Genomic DNA, 24,906 nt, shown 5'->3' on the forward strand with positions numbered 1-24,906 from the left:
TCTTTAGTTTTAGCATTGTGATTCTCTTACTGTATGTAGCTTGACTCTCTCATTTTATTGAAGAAATTGAGGCACAGAGAAGCCAGGTGACATTCCCAACATTACATAGGAAGTTAATAGAACATAATGGATTAATGGCAAACTATAGGACTAGATGACGTATCATCTGACCTCAGCATGTGTATTTGTGTTGTTTGCAGTGTGAAGAAAAAGAAATGAAAGTTTATATGTTTTATAAACATTTTGATGTATTTTTATAGAATACCTTAACTGGTGAAAACATTAATTATTATTAACAACAATTAATTTTTATTGTTACCTTTTTATTGCTTAAAACCATTTTCTGCTAGGTCTTTGCTGCTATGCTAAAATGTTTAGAATTATTCAAATTTAATTATTTTCAGAAATTTTCTGTGCAGTTTCATAAACCAAGCCAAAAGTAGCTTGATACAGATAACACTTTTAAAAAGTGATATCAGCAACAGAATTGTCTTTAGGGAAACCTTTGAGCACATAAATTCAAATTTCTGCTTTCAGATAACTTCCAAGATTTAAAAGTGAATAACCTGAAGAATCAAGATTAATTTTTTTTCACTAACTCAACATTTATATTGATGGAATATGTTATGTACTTGGATTTTATTGTTGTTGCTAAAAGGTATCTGGTTCCTTTTTTCATGTCCAGGAATTTAAATTCATGGAACAGTCTCGTTCCCCATCAGTTTCACCCAGTAAACAGCCAGCTTCAACTTCCTCAAAAACAGTGACCTTGTTTGAGCAGTACTGTAGTGATGGGAATCCCTTTGAAATCCAGGCCAACCACAAAGATGAAGAAACAGAAGATGTCCTGGCTTCTAATGGGGTATGTAGTGTTTTTAAAACCTACTGTGAAACATAAGTGAGATTTTCATATTGAAAAGTGTTCTACCCAGTGAGCAAGGTAATTAGCTAGATTTATTTATCCATTCGCTACCCACCTTCCTACCTATATGCTTAACTACCTGTGATAACAATTATATAGTAATGGCTTTACAGCATGCTTTGTTGAAAATGTCCTTTTAAACAATACATTTTGCCTTTATGTTTACTTTGTGCTCTTACTAGATTGCTGTATGTTCTTATTAGATTACTAAATCGGGCAGGAGTATAGTTTCTTCACTCATATTTCTGTGATTGTTATTAGATGGGTGAGGGAATAGATCATCTGCACTTCCCAGCTTCACTCTTGGGCATCCGAATCATTTTGCTCGATTCCCTTTATCTGAGAAAGAGTAGTGTCTTGCTTGGTTACCCAGCAGGGATGCTTTTAGGATTAGAAGACAATTTTTTAATACTTTGAGCAGTTCAGAAAATGTAATATAAACCAGAGGTTGTGTGAGTTAATGGAAAGGATTTGAAGATAGATGAATGAATATGACCTTTATTATTTATTAACTGCGTGACCCTCCGCAACTTATTTTAACTTTGTGAGCCTCAGTGTTGCTGTATTTACAATGAGTGAATGTTTACTTCACAGTTACCTATGTTTTTTTCAATATTTAATTTGGATGGGTCCTTCTGATCTGCATCATTTCTAAAGGGGCCCTGTATGATTTTTATTTTATATTTGACGAAGCTGAAGTGAAAACTATTCAGATTTGATGAAATTCTGTTGAATTTCTGTATGTATTTTAGTTTTGACATTTTCTTTTTTTGTTTGGTGAAGATATAGTTTTAAAAATATTGCCATGAAGTATATCGTTATCATATTTTATTGTGAAGGAGAAGTTATTTCATAGTAATCCATGTTTATAATTATTATTTAGTGATTCTTAGTGATACTTTGCCTCTCTAAAGTAGACTAAACTGAAAGGAAAAAGTCTTTTCAGTATTTTTGAAATAATATATCCCTCTGTACTGATAATTTGCTAATTTAAATCTCATATAGCATTTGATTCTCATTATCCAAGCAGTGGTGTTCTATAAAGTCTTCTCTGAACACTGAATTAGCAAATACAGAACCATTGTTCCCAAGTGAAATGCAGGATTAGGTTCCTGTGAGCCTTTGGTCACAACGTTTTCATTAACCAATTGATGTATAACCTTGTTTTATATGTGTCTTTGTTTGAAGACTTCTAAGTTAATGTATAGTATTAAACATTGAACTCAGAGCCAACAGTACTAGAATTCCTGCCTGAATGAAGCTTATTTAACACATGTATCTTTGCCATAAGGCATATTACAGTCTTGCACTTTGGAACACTAGACAGAACTTTAGTCCTACACTAAATAGGAAATCACCAGCAAAAAGCACAAATATTTTAAAAATGTGACACTAAATACATTATGAAAAGGACACATTTGTTTTAATAGGAAAGCTGAAGCAAGAAGGCAGAGGGCATCACCTTGTTTGCGCTCAGCTAGGAATGTGCATTTTGGATAAGGATAACTCAAAAGTTTCTGCGTACTCTGTACATAATCATGAATGACTGTGAAAGTGTCACAAAGTATTAATGTTGGGGTCACAAATAAAATTTAGGAAGTAGGGAAATTTGCAAATACAGAATCCTCAAAAGTGAGGATCTCTGGTACTGTGAGAATCATGAAGCTCTGTCATTATAACTAGGAGATACTGGTTTGTGTGGATCCCCTTTATGAATATTATCAGGATCACATGGTGTACATGTGGGTGAGAATGCCTCTAATGCTCATTTGCAGTTATTAATGTGTAATCTAATCTTTCCAGGTATCACGTAAGTCATTGAGGGTCAGGGTCCACATCTTACTATGGCCTGTCACACTGCTTTAGGCTCTCAAAAACTGGTTATTGAATTAGGGGACCAATTTCTTTCCATGTTGTCTTCATACTGGTCTCCTCAACTGGCATATGAGGTAAAAACTTTGTTATAGAATAGTTCTGAAGATTCAGTGGGGGAAATTCATGAAAGCACTTAATACTTAACATTCAAGAAATGCTAGCTATGATTCTGTCATATTAATTTATACTATTAAGCAATCATGCTGCTGCTGCTTTCTTTCCTGTGCATGGATTCCACTGTCCTCCCCATGCTGGCAAGGGGCCTTGGTGCCATAAAGATGATGACAGTGTTAGAAAGGCAGCCTTCCTTTCAAGAGGAAATCCGCCATTTTTGTCCTTGCTCTCAGTAGTTGCTCAGTGCTCAATATAATTTTCTAAGGCTCCCTTGGAATTAAATCTGATCATAATGAATTAGATGGGACATTAGCATGTGTGTTGTAAGAGTTTATTACGCTGAATTAACATTTCCACAGTGCCAGAAATTGTATACTCAACCTTTTTATAGTGAATTAGCAAAATGGAAGTAAGTATGATGAAAACACTTGAAGGAAGAGAAGAGATTTAAAAAATAATTTTTTTTAGTCAACTGTACACGCTTTTCCCCTCCTAAGGCATAGCATGATGTTTGTTTTTGTTTTCTTTACATGGAGATTTGATTTTTTTGGGAGACATTTAGAAGCTTTTGTGGGGTTAAAATGTTTGTATTTCATGTTCCTTTTTTTTTTTTCTTTTGAGCTGGTTAAGATGGATGAAGGAGAAAATAAAAAGTTAATATTCCTGATGGCAAAGTTAGAGATAAGTTATTAAGAACTTTCTTCCCTAAACTGCTTCTTAAAAATTGGTTACTCTTAGTGTGTTGAAAGACTCCAGAAAAGTTGGCTGTTCATGCCCATTACTAAATATACTGTATTCTTCAGTATGAATCTGATGAGCAAGAAAAAAGTGCCTATCAGGAGTATGACAGCGACAGTGATGTTCCTGAGGAACTGAAACGAGATTATGTGGATGAGCAAACGGGTGATGCACCTGTGAAAAGGTAATTGTTCTTAGATTGTCTGGTATTCTGGTATTTCATATTTTATGTTGTGCATTTAAATAGAGGATTTTATTTAAAGGTTAGAAAAAAACAGTCAAAACTTAAATATTTCTGTAGGTTATAATGTCAGGTGATAGAAATCAATATGCTTTAAAATGATTCCTGAAAGTAGAGAGTAGTGGTTTTTGCAGAAAACTTCTGGTTTATAAAATTAGTCCTGCCATTTGGAGCAATTCCTGCTTTGTGTAGGTTAGAAAACCTCAAAGAGGGAAGTAGTTATTTGTTTTGTATGTGGAATTCCTGCCTCAGTCTAGTAAATACAGAAAGTCTCCACTCACCTTTCCAAGGTTAATTACATTCATTGATTGGGCCTTCTATTAAGCTCCTTCATTGTTTTGTTTCTGTGATAAACTGTCCTCTTCAAAAACTGTGATAATTACATAAGAATTTTTTGTCACCTTCCTATTAAATGGGCCTGATTCTTATATGTAAATGAGTTAACTTCATGAGTATCATACATTTAGTATAGTTACTTAATTTTTAATGATAAATTTAAATGTATTTTGCCCCAAAGTACCTAATTAGTACCTATTTAATTTGAAACCCTGATTGATATAATCTATCTCCTCAAAAATGAGCAACTCATGTGATTGTAGATATTTTAATTGGGAAAAATTGTTTCCATTGGTTTTTATGTATGAGTGATGTTTAAATCCATCTATAGTCCATTATGAACAGAACAGAACTGTTCTGTTAGACTTCTTCCTTGGAGGTTTCAGGTATATTTTGGCTAAAAGAAAAGCTGTAACTGAAATGAACACATAAGACAGTGTCTGCCAGTATATGTGTATATATTTGCATTTTTGGTAAGGTTATGCGGTTACCTTTCTAAAGTGTCCTAACTTACCACTAAGAACTATGAATAATATAAACTATGAACTGCATTCAATCAATATCAGTTCTAACTTCAAAGGGTCTCTTGAATTTATAAAAATATCTTATATTTCACTGCTACCATCCAGGCTCATGCAGAAATTATCTCTGCCAGATTATTGGATCAGCCCCCTTACCCTGGCTCTCTATCTAGTGTTGCCCCTTCCTAATCCCTCTTGTATACAAATTTTAGATTTTTTTTTATTATTATGTACAGATTTGTTCATGTCATTTCCCTGGTTAAAATTTGCTTTCAAGTTTAGGTTCATACTCTCTAGATTTGATTGCCTTCAGTGGCCTGGCCTCTCCTTACCTTTTTTCTTGTCACTTTGCCCTCAGCCCACTGGTCCCCCATGCTAGCATTGTGAACTCTGTGCTTCTCCAAGCACACTCACTTCTTCTACCTCTGACCTTATTACGCATTGCCCCCCGCCCCTTTTTTTGTACTTACCATATAACTTTGACGTTTTCTTTGAATCTGATGTCATCCCCTACCCCAGACTCTATCATCTTACCTTAGACTTTAGATATTACATTTAGATTATAAGGAGGGTATTTTTCATATTTATAAGTCTGAAATCAGGATACTTGGTACATTTGATATATAATCTCCCTGGAACATCTGTTTTTTTAAGGTGACATAACTTCTTTTAATGGTTGATAATTAATGTCTTAGAATCAAAGAAATACAGTATAGTACTTTATTTCTTTGCTTATGAATTTCTCTTCCTCTCTGGACTGTAAGCTCTATAAGGACAGGAGGATCATCTCTATATCACCACCTGATATAGGGTAACACTTTCAGTAAATGATTAGTGAATGAAGGATAGATTCTAATCTCAATAACTTACTGATTTACTAGTTGACAACCCTAATTGCAACTCTGTTTTGTTTTTCTGTATTAAGCGTTTCTAGAGAAACTCTAAAAAGCAGGAAGAAATCAGATTATAGTCTAAATAAAGTGAATGCACCCATCTTAACCAATACAACATTGAATGTAATAAGACTTGTTGGTAAGTAGCCACTTTAAAAAAAAAAAAAAAAACATTATTAGTTAAATTCGTTGACTTTTGTTACTTTATTGAGGTTTTTATTGTACATTCCAGTGCTCATCACAAGGGAGGTTTAAAGATTGTCATATGTCAATGCTTTCTCATCATAATTGTTCCAAATAATATAATACTAATATCGTTATTAGTTGTTCTTTTTCAGTTAACTTCATAGTATTTGTGTCTTCTACTTTTTCTAAAATATTCCAGTTAATTGAAATGTAATGAAAAATTCTCTATGTGAGTTAGAGGTATGTGTAGGTAATGATAGTACCCACTTTACATTTACACAATATTTTGTGCTTAATTGTTTCATTGATCTTCACAATCTTCCTGTCAGATAGGCAGAGTGAATAGTGATTCTCTGGCATTTTCAGACACAAGAGTTCTAAAAGCTAAATGTTCACACCATAGGAAGAGTTGTTCTTATTACAGATAAGACCTTTATTAATGATTTTATAGAAACAAATAACATGAAGAAATGCCATTTAAAATATTTAGGTTTGAAGATGATGTGGAATTTTTAATGACAGTATTTCAGTATTTTATATGCCATCTTAACATTTGTATCTCACAAGTAAGCCTGTACATTTGACAAATAAGTCATAGAGATGTCTTCTCAAATTAATTAAGTCATCTATACCAGTCAGGAACTTTAATGTGTTCTATAAAAAAAAAAATCTCTGTATTCTGTTTATATGGAGATGATAATGGCCTGCTGCCTACTTTGATTACTCTTGACTCTGATAAAATGGTCTGTGTTATTGAAGATAATTTCTAAATTTCATTAATGAATAGGGTAAAGTACACAAAATGTTTCGTAGGAGCCCCACTTTCTTTAGGAAAAATAGTGGAAAAGAAGTAATGAGTTGGGAGGAACAGAAAAAGTATATATTTTCATGATACACAGAAAAATGTCAAATTCTAAAAAGTGTTTTTTGGCTGATCATTGCCAAGGAAATTAGTGTTTCTTCTTTATCCAAGAGAGCTAACTGAACATAGCATCATGAGTTACTATCTGGAATTTATAGAACTAGAACTGGAAAGGTTCTGAGAGGTCATCTACTATAAATCTCTATAAAACTTAAGATTTCTTTATCTAATGCACCTAAGTTTTGGTGGCCAACTAGCCTTTGTTTCATGTCTCACAGTCACTGGATGCATATTATTTGGCAAGACCACTCATTCTACTATGAGACTGATTTAATTGGTAGAAATCTCTTCCTCCTGATAAACCAGAATTTCTTTTTCTCTGTAATTCTATCTGTTGGCCTTAGTTCTACATTTAAAAGTAAAAAGAGTAAGTAAGTCTATACTTTCTTCTCCTATTCTTCCCTGTAATTACTTTTCAGGCATGGGTGGTAGTTACACTGTCCTTCCTTTCCTCATGCGCCCGCAGTTCATTCTTCAGGGTCAGTAACAACAAATTATTATCTAAGGATTACTGATTGACATAGTGGACATTGTTTTCTAATAGTAGATTTAAGCAACTGAGAAAAGTTGCATTCTTATGGGCCTTTGGTAGGTCAACCCTATAAAGCAGAACAGTCCCGAATAAATCTTCACTCAGTGAAGAGAATCTGACCATTATAAACTCAGCCTTCACCACCACCAGATCTTTTACTAGAATTGCAATTAAGAAACAATGTCTAGTATGCTATTTTAATTCTCATGTCTTCCCATTGAGACCTGGGATTAGGTGCTGCCATTTATTCCCTCCAGTAGACTTTTATGCCTACCATTTTCTCTCCCTGGGATGTCTTTATCTTCAGTTTGTATATATTCATAAAATAGAACTTTAAGAGAACCACTCGCTAGGGGGTCTCCAACCAGTAAATGCTATTCTATTCCCCATTATTGCATAGAGGTGCTTGAAGATAATAAACTGGCAAAGGTAATGTCTTTTCTTATAAAGCCAGTAGTACAGTTGTGTAAATAAGATTGATTAATTTTGGGTACCTGAGAAGATGAAGGAACTAATTATTCAATAGTTGGGAGGCACATTTTAGAACATTAAAGGCATATTTAAAATGTCCTTTTCAAGTAGTATTTATTTGGCAGGTAATTAGGAGAGATTAAACAAAAAAAGTGTTAATGGGGCTTCCCAGCCCCAGGTGGTACCTAAATCTGTTAGAAAGACCCAGGGAGCCATTCACAAGTGTGGAGAACTAATCAGAATGCTTGCTTGTGTAAAGAGAAAATTCTGTCAGCCTGACAATTTCTTGCAGACAGAAGCAGAGAAATTTTAAGGACTGTGTCTCATCATTGAAATAGCCTAGCTATTAAAGATTCTCTCTCCTGGAGGCAGCTTTTTTTTTTTTTAAGATTTTATTTATTTATTCAAGACAGACACACACACACACACACAGAGAGAGAGAGAGAGAGAGAGAGAGAGAGAGAGAGAGAAAAGCAGGTTCCATGCAGGGAGCCCGATGTGGGACTCGATCCCAGGTCTCCAGTATCACACCCTAGGCCAAAGGCAGCGTTAAACTGGGGCTGCCCTGGAGGCAGCTCTCACTTGAGCAGGTGTGATAGGTCTGAGAGGGGCAGAAGATAGGTTGCCAAAATTCAAGCTTGTGAGAGCTACAGACCTTGGTACAAAATTATTACTTTAGCAGCTGAAAAAAATAACATGCCAACACATCATGTGTCCGGATTTAACATGAAACCAGAATAAAGTTATCTTTTAAGAGATTTAATAATTTTATATTAAGGAAAAAATTTATCATTGTGTAATATAGACTACATTCCAATATATCTATTTCTCTAAAAATACTTATATTTTATTTGTTATTCATATGAAATATTTTAAGCCATTTTAAAACACTTTCTGAGCTGCTAGCTGTATATACAACATGATATTTTGAGACAGAGATCCAAGAAGTGTCATCTTTCAGTACAATGTACAAAAAAATTTTGGAGATTTGGGGGCTAAGATAGAATATGCAAACAATAATAAAAATAAACAATAAAGTAAAAGAATAAAAGCTAGCAGCTAGGGACTTAGGTAACACACTTACTAATTTATTACTTTGGTCCTCACTTTATTGTTCCATGTGTTCTGAATTGTTTGAGCTGAACTGACTTTTCTTTCCTTGCTTTTATGCCTCGTTTATAGCATTTTCAGTTGCTTTTATGTGCTGTTTATATCCATTGATGATGTCTCAACTTTGTGTGCTGTAATAACTGACATCTTTTCATCTCAGATTCTGCTCTTGCGATTCCTCATCAGATTGTCAGCTCCTACAGATGAAAACAATTGGAGTCACCTTTACAGCATATAGAGCATCCAGCTGAGCACTTTTCACTTTTATAGGTGCCCAATGTACTGGACTGACAAACCTTAATTTTTAGAATCTTGAGTGTTGGAGAAACACTTTTTCCTCCTCTCTTGTCCTGATCCACAGTGGAAGAACACACGTTCAGCACCTTCTCTGTACCCTCGTATTTACTCCACTACATAAGAGTGTGGCTCACTAATTGAGTTTCCCCCAGGGCCACTGTTCAGGTGGCATGTCTCTCTCTGTGCCCCCTGCTGATGAGCTGTGTAGGGCAGGTCCACTTTTCCTCTTGGTTGTTCTCCATGCTGTTCCTTGGTTGGTTTCTTTGCTCGACATCCCTCTGTGGCTTCTCCCCATGACTGTACAGGACTCACAGTCTAGATTTTAGGACGATCGTTTAAACAGTGCTTCCCCTGTGAAGCTTTTCCTCATCAGATTGGGTTTCTTTTACATAGCGCTCTATCCTTCTCCCTTATTGCATTCATCACAAGCATACTTATTTTAAAATAACAGCAATAGCTAAGATTTCTTGCTCCCTTGTCACAGGCTCTAGGCTATGTAAATACTTTACATGCATTTTTTCAGGAATTCTTCATAGTACCTTTTTTATACACCAAGTAATTAAAGCCTCGATTTAAATAATTCGCCTATGTCACACAGTTGCTAACTGGTAGATTAGCAGACAGATTGTCGGAATGATCCTAGAGCCAGTAAGCTCTTTTCATGTTTCACAACCAGTAGAGGAAATCAGGAATGTTAATTCTTATACCTGGACAGAGTTCAGAGAGGTTACAGTATAGGTTGGAAACAAGAATAAGAACTTCTTGCAGATGATCATTTGGGAAGAGATGCTTTTCTTAGTTATCTTTAGGCAGTGTGGCTTAGGAGACAAGTTCACCAAAGTGAAGCCATTTTGGTTTTAGGCTGACCCTTAACCTAAAAGTCAGTAGGTCATGAAGAGTCGCAAGATCAGACTCATGGGGACTGCAGAACCCGTTCCCTTTGGCAATAAAGCCGCACAGTCTGGACATTCTTAAAATTGCTCTCTGAGGGTAATTGCATAACCTGAAGACAATGGAAAAACTTAACTGCCTGATGTGAATGATAAACCCAAAGTTAGAGAGTAAGCCCTTCCCTATAACAGTAGCTAATTTAAATAAAACATAAAATCCTTTGTTAGAGGCAAAGGGGGATCTTCTTCTTCACCTGAGAGGAGAGACTGCTACCTTGTCTATGAAGTAGTTCCTGTCTTACTTCTACATTTAATAAATCTTTGTCCCTCCCTCTAAATTGCCTGCTCTTGAATTCCTTCTCGCATGAAGCCAAGAGCCCTCTTAGCAAGGGACCTGAGGCCCACGCTGATGGGATGTCGGCCAATCTGGCTTCAGTCTGGGCTGTGTATTAAATAACTTTCCTCCGTGTTGCCAAAGCATGCTGTGTCCACTCCTGCACACCTGCAGTAGGGAAGTCTAGAAGGGAAGAAAGGGGAAGGTGAAGTGCATCTGAACTACATCTCGATCCACTGACCACATTCTTTTAACTAGGCAGGTTAACTTCAGAGCCATGCTTTTATGTTTTTAAGTTAGTATTCTCAGCATTACACAGTGAATAGTAAAGAAGAAAAACAGCAGTCTCCCCCCCCCCACCCCAGGTCCCCCTGCTACCAGCCTATAGGCAATTTCTTGGTCTGTTTCTGTTTGTCTTTTCTCCTAGTTGTAATGTCTCAGAAAAGGGTGATGGGAGGTAAATGTTTTTGAATTCTTATCAGTCTGAATATGCCTGAATTCTGGCCTTCAACTGAATGACAATTTAGCTGTGTATAGAATTGTAGATTAAAAATTATTTTTCCTCAGAAAGTTGAAACCTCTAGTATTCTGTTCATTTTATTGTAGAGGAATTTCTTTTCTCTCTTACTCTGAAAGCTTTTAGTATTTATTCCCTTGATGTTTCAGAATTCTCTAGTGATCTGTCTAGGTGTGAGTTATTTTTCATTAAGTGAGTTGGGTAGTTCATGACCCTTTCAGTCTGAAAACTCTTGTCCTCCTACTATTTATTTGATGATTTCCTCCTCCCCATTTTCTCTACCTTCTTTTTCTTTGATTTCCCATAGCTCAAATGTTTAGTCCCATAGATTGGCCCCTGCCTGTCTCCCATATCTTCTCTGCTGTTTTACATATTTTTGTCTTTTTGCTGTACCTTCTAGGAGACTTCTTTTTTAATTTCTTTAATTTTTAATTTTAAGAATCACCTTAAAAATCTTTAAGAGCCCTTCCATATTCTCTTTCTTCCCCCTATATTTTTCTGTTAGAGGATTTTACATAATTATTATATTTGTTTAGCTTGAATTAATTATTTTCTCTGGGATCACTTTTTTTTTTTTTCTCCTACTCTCTTCTGAGATTTCCTCCTAGGCCTTGTTATTTGTTTTTTGTTTTTTGGGTTTTTTTTGTTTGTTTTGTTTTGTTTTGTTTTTATGACCTATTTGTATCAAAAATAGAAGGCCTAAGTAGCTGCTGTGGGTGTCCCCTTGTGAGTATTGAGAGCTATGCTGTTGCTGCCCCTCTTTGTAGGAATCCTGACTGGGAACTTTGTATAGAGCAGGACAGGGCTGAGTGTACTTACTACCAGTCTTTACTTAATGGGGATAGATCACCAAATTTCTAGAATAGGTAGATTTTAATCTGTGGTTCAACATCTACCTAGAAGGCTTCACCTTTCTAATTTATTATTTTTAAAAGTTTGCTCAATTTTTGTTGTTGTTGTTTGGTTTGTTGCCTTCTTTTAGAGAGAAATCGTAAAGTTTTTGCTTTCCTTTGTTTTTGTCTGCGGGAACATTCTGAAAGCCAGTGCTCTGATGTTGGTGGGGGATAGTGGGAGAGGAGGGCATGCTGACTGGTAGTTCATCCCGTACATGGGCCTTCAATTAATCCATCCTTTTTCAGCTCCATTTCTTGTTCCTGCCCTTTTGCTCTACCCACTGAGTCTAAGCAGTCACTATCCTATGGAATAGCTTTCACCTCCTTTGTGATCTTCTTTGCATTTTTCCATCAACCTGCTCCCATCTCTTGTCTGTCATCCAGGCAGGGTTTGGGACATGATAGCATGCAGTTCAAATCAGTTAGGCTACCTATTTTTATAAAATAAAGTTTTATTGGAATACAACCATTGTCATTTGTTTATATGTTGTCTGTGGTTGCTTTTGTCCTGCAAAGACCAAGGTGAGTAGTTGAAACTGAGACCAGCAGAGCTGAGTAGCTGCCATGGAATGCAAAGCCAAAACTTTGTATACTCTTTGTTCCTTATAAGAAAGGTTTGCCAACTCTTGGTTTAGAGAGTTTTTGAGATTTCTCATTTTCTGATGATCATACCTACTCGCCTTTACGTCTTCATCCCTGTCTCTTCTTAGGTACAGGCTTAATCCACTGTAAAATTCTTTTAATTCACTAATTCTGAGGAGGTACATAAGCCTCCTCATGCCTACAAAGGCTTACTATGCCATCATAAGCTGGAAAGACAGCTTATGGAATATAACATATTCTTACATGTTTTAATATGCTGGCAGCCTGCTTACCAGTTGCTACCTTCCTTGTATGACCATTTAAGGTGTGATGATAGGGACTCTAATTCTTTGTCTTAACACAAAGCCAAGGACATAGTAAGCCTTCGGAAAATGTTTGTTGAATATTGAATGAATAAATGAATATAAATATGTTAAAAAGTTTTTTAGAGTGGTGGGTTTTTATCTAGGTTTTTTTTTTTTTTTCTTTTGAATCCAACATTTAAAATAGCTTTTACCGGGATGCCTGGGTGGCTAAGGTCATGATCCCAGAGTCCTGGGATCTAGCTCCACATCACAGTGACAGGCTCCTTGCTTGGTAGGGAGCCTGCTTCTTCCTTTCCCTCTGAAGCTTCCCCAGATTGTGCTTTCTGTGTGTGTGTGTGTGTGTGTGTGTGTGTGTGTGTGTGTGTGAAATAAATAAAATCTTTAAAAATAGCTTTTACGTGTTAATAATTCATTTATGTATTCTTTCTTAGGATTATTTATATGACTAGTAGCTAATCTTATTATTAGTACTGGAGAGGAGCTTTGTGTTCTGGATATGTATTAACTCAGATATTTATATTCTACCTCATTTTACTTGTTATCTCTGTTTTTTTTTTTCTTTTACAGGTTAAAGTAACAGTATTTTTCCTTTTTTGTCATATTGTCACATTAATTTATGTGTAAATAGTTGCAGTTTAAAAATTACATGTTTGCAGTTGATAAAATATCTGCATAGTGATTCAGAATGTTCTAGGAGCATAATTTTCAAGTATTTTTCAATTGTGATTTTTAAAAAAATACCTGTGTGAAATAGTTATAAAAGATGATTCTGAAGCAAAAGACTTGCAAATAAGAGTAAGCATAGAATTTTAATTGAGTGGTTTTTACTTTTTGGTGTGTGTTTCTCTTCCTGACTATCTGAATATTATTTAGAATCATCTCTCATTTAAATTAAGACAACTGTACTGAGTTCTTAAATAATAAAGAAATGGTTTAGATAGTAGACATTTCCATTAGAGTAAATTTGTCATATTTTTCTACTGCAGTTAAAGTGTTTCTCTTGAGTCATGGTGTCTTTAGTAGTACCAATTTAAAATTTATAACAGTTATATTAAGTAGAGTGAGTACCTGAATTATTTGCTCATTTGAAAATTAGGCAAATGGCCTGTTTTAACATCTTCTGCAGAATAGCATTTTTGATGTGCTCCTTTCCCTATTATTTCCCTTAAGACAGAAACACAATTAGGGACTTATTATTTGTTATTTGATTCAGCCCATCTCCCATGTACCCTTCAAATACATTAACAAGTTTATAAATGCAGAAGTTTTGGGTTTTAATTTTTTTTCCATAACTGTATCATATGTTTAGAGAAAAGAGAATGTAATATTGACATCTCCCAAAAGAAGGAATGAGGAGGACATTTTCTTGGCACTTTGAGAGTATTGAGCTCTTGAGTGATGTAGTGATAAAGAAATATTCTTGGCCTCTGACACAAGATTTCACAGGTCCAGGGTTCAGGGGAATAGAAAGAGCCTTCCATGTATCTTTTTTCTTCTTGCTTTTTTACTTTTGCTATGTATATATAAGCTTATGAAAAAAATGATTTTCCTGACGTATATTGTCTTATTTATTATACCTAAACATTTTTGAAGAAATTATTTTACATCTCCAGGAATATGGAACTGTGTTATGTGTTTGTGCAGTGCATTTGTAGAAGAGTATAGATGTTACATGAATATTTGACAAACAGTAAAATAATAATGATATAAAAACATTTTTGTCGGTATGTGTATCAGTGCTCTCCAGTAGTACTTTCCAAGATGATATAAATATTCTGTATCTATGTCCCATATAGTAGCCACTAGCCACAAATGACTATTGAGTCTTTGAAACATGGCTAGTGGGACTGAGGAATGTAATAGTTTATTAAAAATATGTATTTTGGTAAAGAGTTTTTTATTATCTCTTTATAATGACAGGCTAAGAGATTGTAATTTTTTTCTAATTTTGATTTTTTTTCTTTCCAGGTAAATATATGCAGATGATGAACATTCTTAAGCCAATTGCCTTTGATGTTATCCATTTCATGTCTCAGCTATTTGATTATTACTTGTATGCAATATATACCTTTTTTGGTCGGAATGATTCAGTAAGTCACCTTTGAGGGGAAAGTTTGTTTCTTTTAAAATTTATTTATTTTTAAAATGTAAAATTTTTCATTCTCTTTATATAAAATACACAAATAGTATTATTTTGAAAATTATCCATCAAATCTAACAAAATTTTTGCTGTCAGCTTTTTGTCTGCTTAATTACCTTATTTATATATTAATTTTAAAGCTTTCAACTGCTAAACATATTTTATGTTATTCAAATTTTTGGCAGAAAAAGTGCAGCATCTGTTTTTAACCTTGACATATTTTGGCAATGAAAAATGTGTGGGTTGCCTTGTTTAAATCTGGCCCAGTGTGTAATTGCTACACAGTAAATGAGACATTTTAAATATTGGCTTACAAACCTTAGCAGGCAGAAGATAATGGCAAATATTTATTAAAAGAATGGAAAACCTTTGAACTAAACCTTCTGTCTGCTACAGAATTGTTTCCTGTACTTCCTTTTTGTGTTTCTAAAGCTTTTATTGATTTTTATCTTTTTCTACTCTTAAAGAACACAACATAATATTAGGCAGATGACTTATTTGATATTTGGTAATTATGTGGCTCACCTTGCCACATAATTTGATAGATTTGATAGATTTCTTTTTATTTTTTTATTTATGATAGTCACAGAGAGAGAGAGAGAGAAAGAGAGAGAGGCAGAGACATAGGCAGAGGGAGAAGCAGGCTCCATGCACCGGGAGCCCAATGTGGGATTTGATCCCGGATCTCCAGGATCGCGCCCTGGGCCAAAGACAGGCGCTAAACCGCTGCGCCACCCAGGGATCCCGATTTGATAGATTTCTATGTAAAAGCATACTGTTGGGTCCTATGACTATATAATGGTACTAACTTTCCATATGCTATATTTTGTATCTTTTTTAAAACGTGTAAATTTTAATGGATAACTACATTCATCACATAAATGTTCATATCCTTGCTGTGATTATAGTTATTTCAAAGACCTGATCTTTTATTCATTTTTTTTAAGATTTTATTTATTTCTTTGAGAGAGAGAGTGTATGCGTGTGTGTGTATGTGCACGTGTGTGTGTGTGAGCAGGAGGAGGGGCCAGGGCAAGCAGACTCTATGCTGAGTATGGAACCTGACACAGGGCTTGACCCTATGACCAGAGATCATGACCCAAGCCAAAACCAAGAGGTGTATGCCCAACCAGCTGAGCCACTGAGGCACTCCAAAGACATGATCTTTTAATATGAGATCTAAATTTTCTGTTCTTAATCCTCTAAACTATTTCTTAGAAAGAATACTAATAAAATCAGACACAGAATGTTGCTATAGAATTTAGGTTACTATAAAATATGTACTAATTCGTTGCTCTGAATTTCGAACGTCAATAAATAAATTTTAAAGAAGAAAGACATTGTAGAGTTTTAGCTAATTGTTAGAATCTTGAAGTCTTCCAGATGGGCCTTACTTACTCTCTCTCTTGGGCTGAGCCCCCAGACTAGCACTATCCAAGAGAAGTTTTGCAGTCATGAAAATGCTCTAAATTTGTACTATCAAATATGGTAGCCATTAGCCACATGTGACTATTGAGCACTTGCAATAGATTAGTGTATCTGAGGAATGGAATTTTTATTTTTTTTAAACTTTTTTTAAAATTTTTATTTATTTATGATAGTCACAGAGAGAGAGAGAGAGAGAGGCAGAGACACAGGCAGAGGGAGAAGCAGGCTCCATGCACCGGGAGCCCGACGTGGGATTCGATCCCGGGTGTCCAGGATTGCACCCTGGGCCAAAGGCAGGCGCCAAACCGCTGCACCACCCAGGGATCCCAGGAATGGAATTTTTAATTGTATTTAATTTTAGCTAATTTATCACTAAATATAAATACCCACATGTGGCTGATGACTATCATATTGGATGGAACACTTGTGGATCACATTGTTGATAAGATGTGTTAAAATAGGGTCCTTTGGAGACTTTTAGAAACTAATGCTTTTGGACATGACTTTCTAGCTAATTATATACTAGCACAGATTTGTTTACAGTGGAGTTCAGTAGGACCTGAGAAAGTTAGCAAAGTATATAGTTAGGCGCTTATTGTAAAATGTGCTGCAAATTTTATTTAAAACATACCATGTTTTAAAGAACACATTAACTTTATATTTTGTATTAAAGGCATTTTCAATCTTATAAGACTCAGTAACAGCTATTTCATCAAATAATTAGCTGTCAGTTTTAAGTATTTCTGACCTTAATCTGGGTGTCTACCCATATGTCATATTAGAAGCATTTTGTATTATACGAACCAATACAATGTGCTTATGAGTGAGTATGTATGAATAAATATAGCACTTTGACTCTTGTACTTTTTAAGAAAGATTTTTCCTATTGTTAGAGTATGCTTAGTAATACTAGCTTTTATCTACTGTGTGAATATTGAAAATATACACTTCCTCAAATAGAACCCTACTATTTTTTATTTATAACTTGGACCCTACTATTTTTGATTCTGCAAAACTGAAAGAAACACTATGTAAAGCAAAACAAAAACTGAATCGCTATAAAAGGGAGTTTTACAAATTTGTAAAAGGAAACACTCCATCTTTCTACTCATATTTTGCTTTGCTTAATTTTGAAGGTTAGTTTATTTTAGAGAGAGCTTGAGTCAGAGGAGGGACTGGGAGAGAGGGAGAGAGAGAATCTCAAGCAGACTACCCACCAAGCATGGAGTCCAATGCATGGCTCCATCACATCATCCTGAGATCAAGACCTGAGCCAAAATCAAGAGTAGGATGCTCAACTGACTGAGCCACCAAGGCGCCCCTTGTTTTGCTTAATTTTATATATATTTAAAGTTTTGGGGTTTTTTATCTTGAAAGATTATATTCTTAATTACCTACTTTAAATTCCTTTTAGAGTAAGACAATCTAAATAAAGAGCATAAATAAGTATATGCAAACATATAAGACTGAAGAGGTAGCTTTAATTTTTTTCAATTAAAAAATTTTTTCAAAGATTTTACTTATTCATGAGACACAGAGAGAGGCAGAAAAATAGGCAGAGGGAGAAGCAGGCACCCTTGGGGGAGCCTGATGCGGAATTCAGTCCCAGAATCCTGGGGTCACAACCTGAGCCAAAAGCAGACACTCAGCCACTGAGCCACCCAGGTGCCCCAAAGAGGTAGCTTTTAATTTGCTAAGAAAATAAGCTTTCAATCCATCAGAAATCCTAGAAGTTTTGATATTCAAATACATACATACATACATACATACATACATACTCCAAATTGCCCTGTTAGCTGTTGAGTTTTAGGTGGTGGGAGTGGAGGAGTAATTAGGTAATGTGTAGAATGGGAAGAACATGGTGGGACATGGTTGTTCGTGCTTCTCTCCCAGGGAAGAAAGACACTTGTATAAGTGAATTTAGATGGCCGCTGCCTGTGGAAGAATAAGCATATGTTTCTCAGGGTTTCTAGAAAGTCATTGGGGTGGGGGAGGGGCATACTATATGCAGTAGGCTGAGAAATTATTCCTGTCTGTACTAATTCCTTCAGAAGCTCTTGCTCTTCACTGGACTGTTTATAACCTACTATATCACTCTCTATTATAAATCTAATTATTTGGTTCTATTATAATAATGTTACTTTTAGTGTTGCTTTATCTTGCCTTGCCCAGCCTTCCATTATTCACCTCTTGAGCTATGTTTTCTGTGGTTCTTCCTGTTCATATTCTCTCATGAAGACCATTCTGTATCTTACCTTAATACAATAGTAAGCATATAGTAGGTTCTTAGGACATATGTATTGATGTCCTAATTATTTCTTATCCAAGTAAATCTAATGAGTGTTCTTACTTGAAAACAGTTTATGAGCATCATTTAAAGTTACCTTTCATTAATGAGACTTTTGTTTGTTTTTATAGAGCATCTGTGATTCAGTTTTTAAAATTTTAAGAATGAATTAACTTCTGCTTCTGGCTAGAAGACTAAGATCTTACTAAATGATACTCCCTGTAGAAAATAATTATAAAAGCTTAATGTTAGACAAAAGGCAACTACCAATAGATACTGGAGAGTGCACAAAGCATAATGACTCAGGGGTGGTGGGGACGCAGTTCATGTTAGTGTATAGGTTGGGGAAAGGGGAGTTATAAAAATAAATTCCATCTCCATGGCCTTTTAACCCAGGATTAAATACAGTTCATACAGCACAAAGGTGGAGGGAAGCATGGGAAAACCTTCAGTCTTTATGGATGGGGGAATCAGAAAAGTAAAGCCAGGAAACTGGGAATACTGAAAAGAGTGGGGGAAGTTCGGAAGAAAGGCGAAAAGGGGATCCCAAATTCTTTTATCCCCATTTTTGATTAACCCATAACCTGTTTATATGAAACAGACAGACTGCAGCCAAAGAGAATGAAGCTGTTGCATAAGAGACAGTTTGTAGTTCAAGCCTAGCCAAGAAAATCGCATATGGAAAACAAAGGAAACAGTACCCAATAGAAAAAAATAACAATCCAAAGTCTCCAGAATTAAATTGTTGATGCAGTCTAACTTTACACTACATACATAGAACCAAAAAAGTGGAGTATATCCTTAAGTAAAAAGAAAGTCATTTTTTTAAAAGATTTTATTTATTCATTCGTGAGAGACAAGAGAAAGGCAGAGACATAGGCAGAGGGAGAAGCAGACTCCCTGCAAGGAGCCCAGAATGGGACTCGATCCCAGACCCCAGGATAGTGCCCTGAGCCTCAGGCAAGATGCTCAGCCACTGAGCTACCCAGAGATCCCAAAAAGAAAGTCAATTTAATTTGACTCCAAGATGTTGGAACTAAGGGATAAGGATTTTAGACTATTAGAACAGTCTTGAATAAAGTAAAACAAAAGATGTTTTAAATTTATGAATATCTCAGCAGAGAAATAGGAAGTTCTAGTAGAAACAGTAATAAAAAACAAAGGGAAATCCTAAAACTGAAAAATACAATTTCAGAATATAAAAAAAAAAATTACTGAATGTACTTTATAGCCAAGTAGACATGACAGAGGAAAGAATATATGAACTTGGAGATAAATTCATAAAATTAATCAAAATGAAGAACACAGAGAAAAAAAGATTGGAAAACAAAATGATTAAAGCCTTAGGGACATGTTAAGTTATATAAAATGATCAAATATATCTGTAAAATGATCAAATATATGTGTAATTGGAATACCAGGTGGAGAAGAAAGATAGAATGAGGTAGAAAAAATGTTTGAAGGAACATTAGCCAAAGATTTGTAGATTTAAGATACTAAATGAACAGCAAGCAGAATAAGCACAAAGAAGCATATAGCGTGCAACCTCATGGTGAAACTGTCTTGAAAAAATTAAAAAACAAGATGAAATTAAGGCATTTTTAGATAAAAAGAAAAAAAAACTAAGAGAACTTGTCACCAACAGATATGTAATACTGAAATGCTGAAGGAATTTTTTTAAAGATTTATTTATTTATTTATTTATTTATTTATTTATTTATGACACAGAAAGAGAGACAGAGACATAGGCAGAGGGAGAAGCAGACTCCTCATAGGGAGCCTGATGTGGGACTCGATCCCTGGACCCGGGATCATGACCTAAGCTGAAGGCAGACTCTCAACTGCTGAGCCATACAGGCACTCCCTGAAGGAATTTTTTATAGGCTAAAGGAAAATGATACCAAAAAACTTGGATCCTCAAGAAAGAATGAAGAGCATTGATAATGGAAACTACTTGGGGAAATGCAAAAGTTTGTTTCTTTTTCTAATTTCTGTATAAATCATATAGCTGTTTAAAAGTGAAATCACATTTTCTGGAGTTCATAATGTATGTAAATGTATTACATGTAACAACTATAACAAGATATGTAGGGGAATATGGACCTATAATATGGCAGGATTTCTACATATTATGTTAAACATATGTTTAACATATTATGTTTTAACATATTATGTTAAAAATAACTGTTAAACATATGTTTAACAGTAAATGGGTTGTGAAATATCAAGAATGTATATTGTAATTCATGAGACAATGAAAAATAATTTTGAAGACTTTACCTCTTTTACCAGTAGGAAAATGAAATTAGAATTCTAAAAAATAATACTCATATAATCAGGAAAGACAAGAAAAGAGGAACCAAGGAACAAAAAAGAGATATCACGGATGGTATCTTTAAATTTGGCCAATAATCACATTAAATGTTAATGGACTAAACACTCAAAGTAGAAGGCAGAGATTGTCAGAATGGATTAAAACAAAACCAAAGACTTTAAATATAAAAAACACAATTAGGTTGAAAGCAAATGGATTGAAAAGATATGCCATGTAAACAGTGTTTGCTGCAGTAGTTGGGGTGCCTGGGTGTCTCAGTTAAATGTCTGTCTTTGGCTCAGGTCATGACCCTGGGGTCGTGGGATCAAGTCCCCTAGTCAGCCTTCCCGCTCAGTGGGGAGTCTGCTTTTCCCTCTCCTTTTGCCCCTCTCCTGCTCTTACTCACTTTCTCTCTCTCCCTCTCAAATAGTCTTTTTTTTTTTTAAAGCTGCAATAGCTATGTTAATATTAGATAAAATAAATTAGAAAACAAACTATATTACCAGAGACAGAGGCATTCATAATAATTTAAAGGTCAATTCAGTTGAAAGAGATAGCAAGCATAAATGTGTATGTGGCTACTTAACAGCTTCAAAATGCGTAAGACGATAATCAACAGAATTCAAGAGAAAACAAAACAAAACAAAATTCCGCTGTAGCTGGAAATTTTAAAACTCCACTGTAACTAATAGAACAAGTATACAGAAAATCAGCAAATACATAGAAGATTTGAGCAACACTTTCAACCGTTTTCAGTTAATTGATATTTATGGGACAACACACCTAACAACAACAGGATATATATTCTGTTCAAGTGCACATGATATGTTTATCAGGATAGAACATATTTTGTGGGCTATTAAGTATGTTCTAGTGAATTTAAGAGATTGAAATAATATAGAATATATTATCTGATAACAATGTAATTAATATAGAAACCAGTAACAATGAGATAACTAGGAAAAATCTAAGTATTTGGAAATTAACATACTTCTAAGATTTGTTTAAAGAAAACATAAGAGAAATTAGAAAATATTTTAAAGTAAATAATGAAAACAACATAGCAAGTTGTGTAATGCAGCTAAATCAGTGCTTAAAGGGAAGTGTCTAGCTTTAAATGCCTGTAGTAGAAAAAAGAAAGTCTCAAGTTAATGATAAGCTTCCACCTTAAGAAACTAGAAAAAGAAGTGTAAATTATGTGCTATGCCTCTTAAAGGGCATCAAACCTATTATGGGAGCCCTACTCCCCTGACCTCATCTAAACCTAATTACCTCCTAAAGGCCCCATTTCCAGATACCATCTCATTGGAGGTTAGGGCTTCAGCATATGAATTTTGAAGGAACAACAAATATTCAGTCCATAAGTAGAATAACTAGAATTTGCATACATTGTTTATGGAAATGCAAATTGGTACAGCCACTGGAAAACAGTATTGCAGTACCTTATAAAGTTAAAATTAGTCCTATTATATAAACCAGAAATTACACTTTTAGATATTTACCCAAAAAAACAAAATGTATATCTTCTCAAGGACATATACATGAATGTTTGTAGTGATATTATTCAAGTAGCCCGAAACTGGAACCCAAACGTTCATCAACTGGTGAATAAGTAAACAGATTGTGATATATCCATGTTATAGAATACTATTAGGCAATGAAAGAGCATGAATTACTAATAGGCTTACAACATGAATGAATCTCAAAAAGCATGTTAAATGCAAGAAAGAAGTCAAACACAAAAGACTACATGTGTTTGAGTCCATTTATATGACATTTTAGAAAAGGCAAAACTGCAGTGACAGAAAGATCAGGGATTAAGGGTGGAGGGAGGTAATCAGTACAAATGACATTTTTAAAAAGTGAGGGAAATTCTGTATCTTGATTGGGGTACTGGTCATAAGACTGTATACAAGTACCAAATTTCATCAAACTATTTTTACTTGCAGTGTCTGAATTTAACTACATAAAAATAAGACCCTAATGAAAAAAGAGGGGAAATGAAGGAATAAAGTTTATAAAACCTAATGGAAGTAAAGCATATTTAAAATTACCATGGGGGATCCCTGGGTGGCGCAGCGGTTTGGCGCCTGCCTTTGGCCCAGGGCGCGATCCTGGAGACCCAGGATCGAGTCCCGCGTCGGGCTCCCGGTGCATGGAGCCTGCTTCTCTCTCTGCCTGTGTCTCTGCCTCTCTCTCTTTCTCTGTGTGACTATCATAAATAAATAAAAATTTTAAAAAATCCATATTTATAAAATTACCATGTAAGAGACACCTGGGTGGCTCAGCAGTTGAGCACCTGCCTTCGGCTCAGGGCATGATCCTGGAGTCCAGGATCGAGTCTCACATTGGGCTCCTTGCAGGGAACCTGCTTTTCCCTCTGCCTATGTCTCTGTCTCTCTCTGTATGTGTCTCTCATGAATAAATAAATAAAATATTTAAAAAATAAAATAACCATACAAAATGAGTTCATGTTTTACTACACCACACCATCATACAACTATTTTAGCTTATCATACGTTGTATAAGTAATTCCTTGTTCTCATCCTATCTCAGATGGGAAAGGATGAGGAACAATAAATGTGTGTTCATGCCATATACAAGTATATATAATATATATATATTATGAATATATGAATGAATTGGTGAGACTATATATTTTATAGTTTACTGTTCAGAATGTTTTAAATTTTTTGGCTCATATAGAACATTTTAACAATTTTCCAGATGTCTGTATATATCTATGATTACCTCTAAATTAAATTTATATTTATCAATTTAATCATCACCGAAGGAGCCAACTAACTGGCTTTTCATGTTTTTTGTGTTTTTAAGATTTTATTTATTTATTTATTTGATAGAGAGAGTGTGAGTACAAGCCGGAAGAGGGACAAGCAGATTCCTCGATGAATGCAGAGCCCAATGTGAGGCTCTGGATCTCATGACCCTGAGATCATGACCTGAGCTGAAACCAAGAGTCTGATGCTTAACCCACTACATGACCCAGGCACCCTAGTTTTTCACATTTTAACAGTCAAGAGTCCCTTCTCATTTGTGTTCTTGCATGGGAATGTTTATAAATGCTTTGGCTTTGATGCAGTAAAGCGAATTCTATACTGTGAAATGTTTACTGAGCCTATCTTCAAAGTGATGTAGCATACCTTTCTTTTTCTTTTTCAGCTGGAATCCACAGGACTAGGCCTTAGTAGTAGTAGATTAAGAACAACTCTTAACAGAATACAAGAAAGCCTTATTGATATGGTAAGTAATGAACTGGAAGTAATTCTTTTGGGTTATAGAAAATAAAAATCAGCCACCTAATCAACTACGTATAAATGTGTGTCTATATATATATTGAGTTCCTGAGTCCTCAGTATTACACTACATGCTTGTAAGGAAGTAAATGGAAGTTTCTTACAGTCTGTTTGGAGAGAAAAAACTTACATACATGGAAGAGTATGATGTTGGTTATACATCCAGTACGGCTCAAAGAGAGGAAAAGTTTATGCGAAAACTTAATTTCAGAGAATGACTAAGAAAGAAGTAAGACTTGTGCTAGTTTCTGAAGAACAGGAATGGGGTTAGTGGGAAAAAGAAAAACCTACATTCAAATTAAGGTTCAGAAGCTGAGAAAGGGTCTTGAGGTGGGAGCAGGCCTGGCCCAAAGTTTGGACATCTTTGTGATTGGGATACTGGTATATACCGAAGAGTCGTATTACAGAGAGTGTTTAGGACCATTTTATAAATGGCTTTGAAATTCAAGGAAGAGGTTTGGATGTAGTCGGCTATGCAGTAGGGGTCCAGATTCTTGAATATTGTATTGCATGATATAATACATATTTTAAGAAAATTGGTTAGGCAGCAAAACAGGGCTGAGCCTTTGTAGTGTTTAAGCTAACATAAGCATTTAAAGACAGTTTTTTCCTGCGATGTGTTACTGTAGCCAGAGATTTTTGTTGTTCAGAACATTCCTCTGCATCTACATTAACCCTTCGACTTTTTATTTCTTCACTTACCCAAACAAGCAGTCATTTACA

General features: G+C 35.0%; 1 protein-coding gene across 3 annotated transcripts in view; it reads left to right on the forward strand.

Annotated features, from left to right (window-relative positions):
• Positions 1-24,906, forward strand: part of VPS50 (VPS50 subunit of EARP/GARPII complex) — a 138,471-nt gene that overhangs the window by 94,710 nt on the left and 18,855 nt on the right. For all 3 annotated transcript variants that reach the window (XM_055307447.1, XM_055307448.1, XM_055307446.1), the window contains 5 exons: positions 686-862; positions 3,715-3,833; positions 5,673-5,779; positions 14,669-14,790; positions 24,050-24,130. In XM_055307447.1, coding sequence (XP_055163422.1) covers positions 686-862; positions 3,715-3,833; positions 5,673-5,779; positions 14,669-14,790; positions 24,050-24,130 — 606 coding nt within the window. The remainder of the gene's footprint in view (positions 1-685; positions 863-3,714; positions 3,834-5,672; positions 5,780-14,668; positions 14,791-24,049; positions 24,131-24,906) is intronic.

Source organism: Nyctereutes procyonoides, unplaced genomic scaffold (genome assembly GCF_905146905.1).
Source record: "Nyctereutes procyonoides isolate TBG_1078 unplaced genomic scaffold, NYPRO_anot_genome, whole genome shotgun sequence".
Lineage (NCBI taxonomy): Eukaryota > Metazoa > Chordata > Mammalia > Carnivora > Canidae > Nyctereutes > Nyctereutes procyonoides.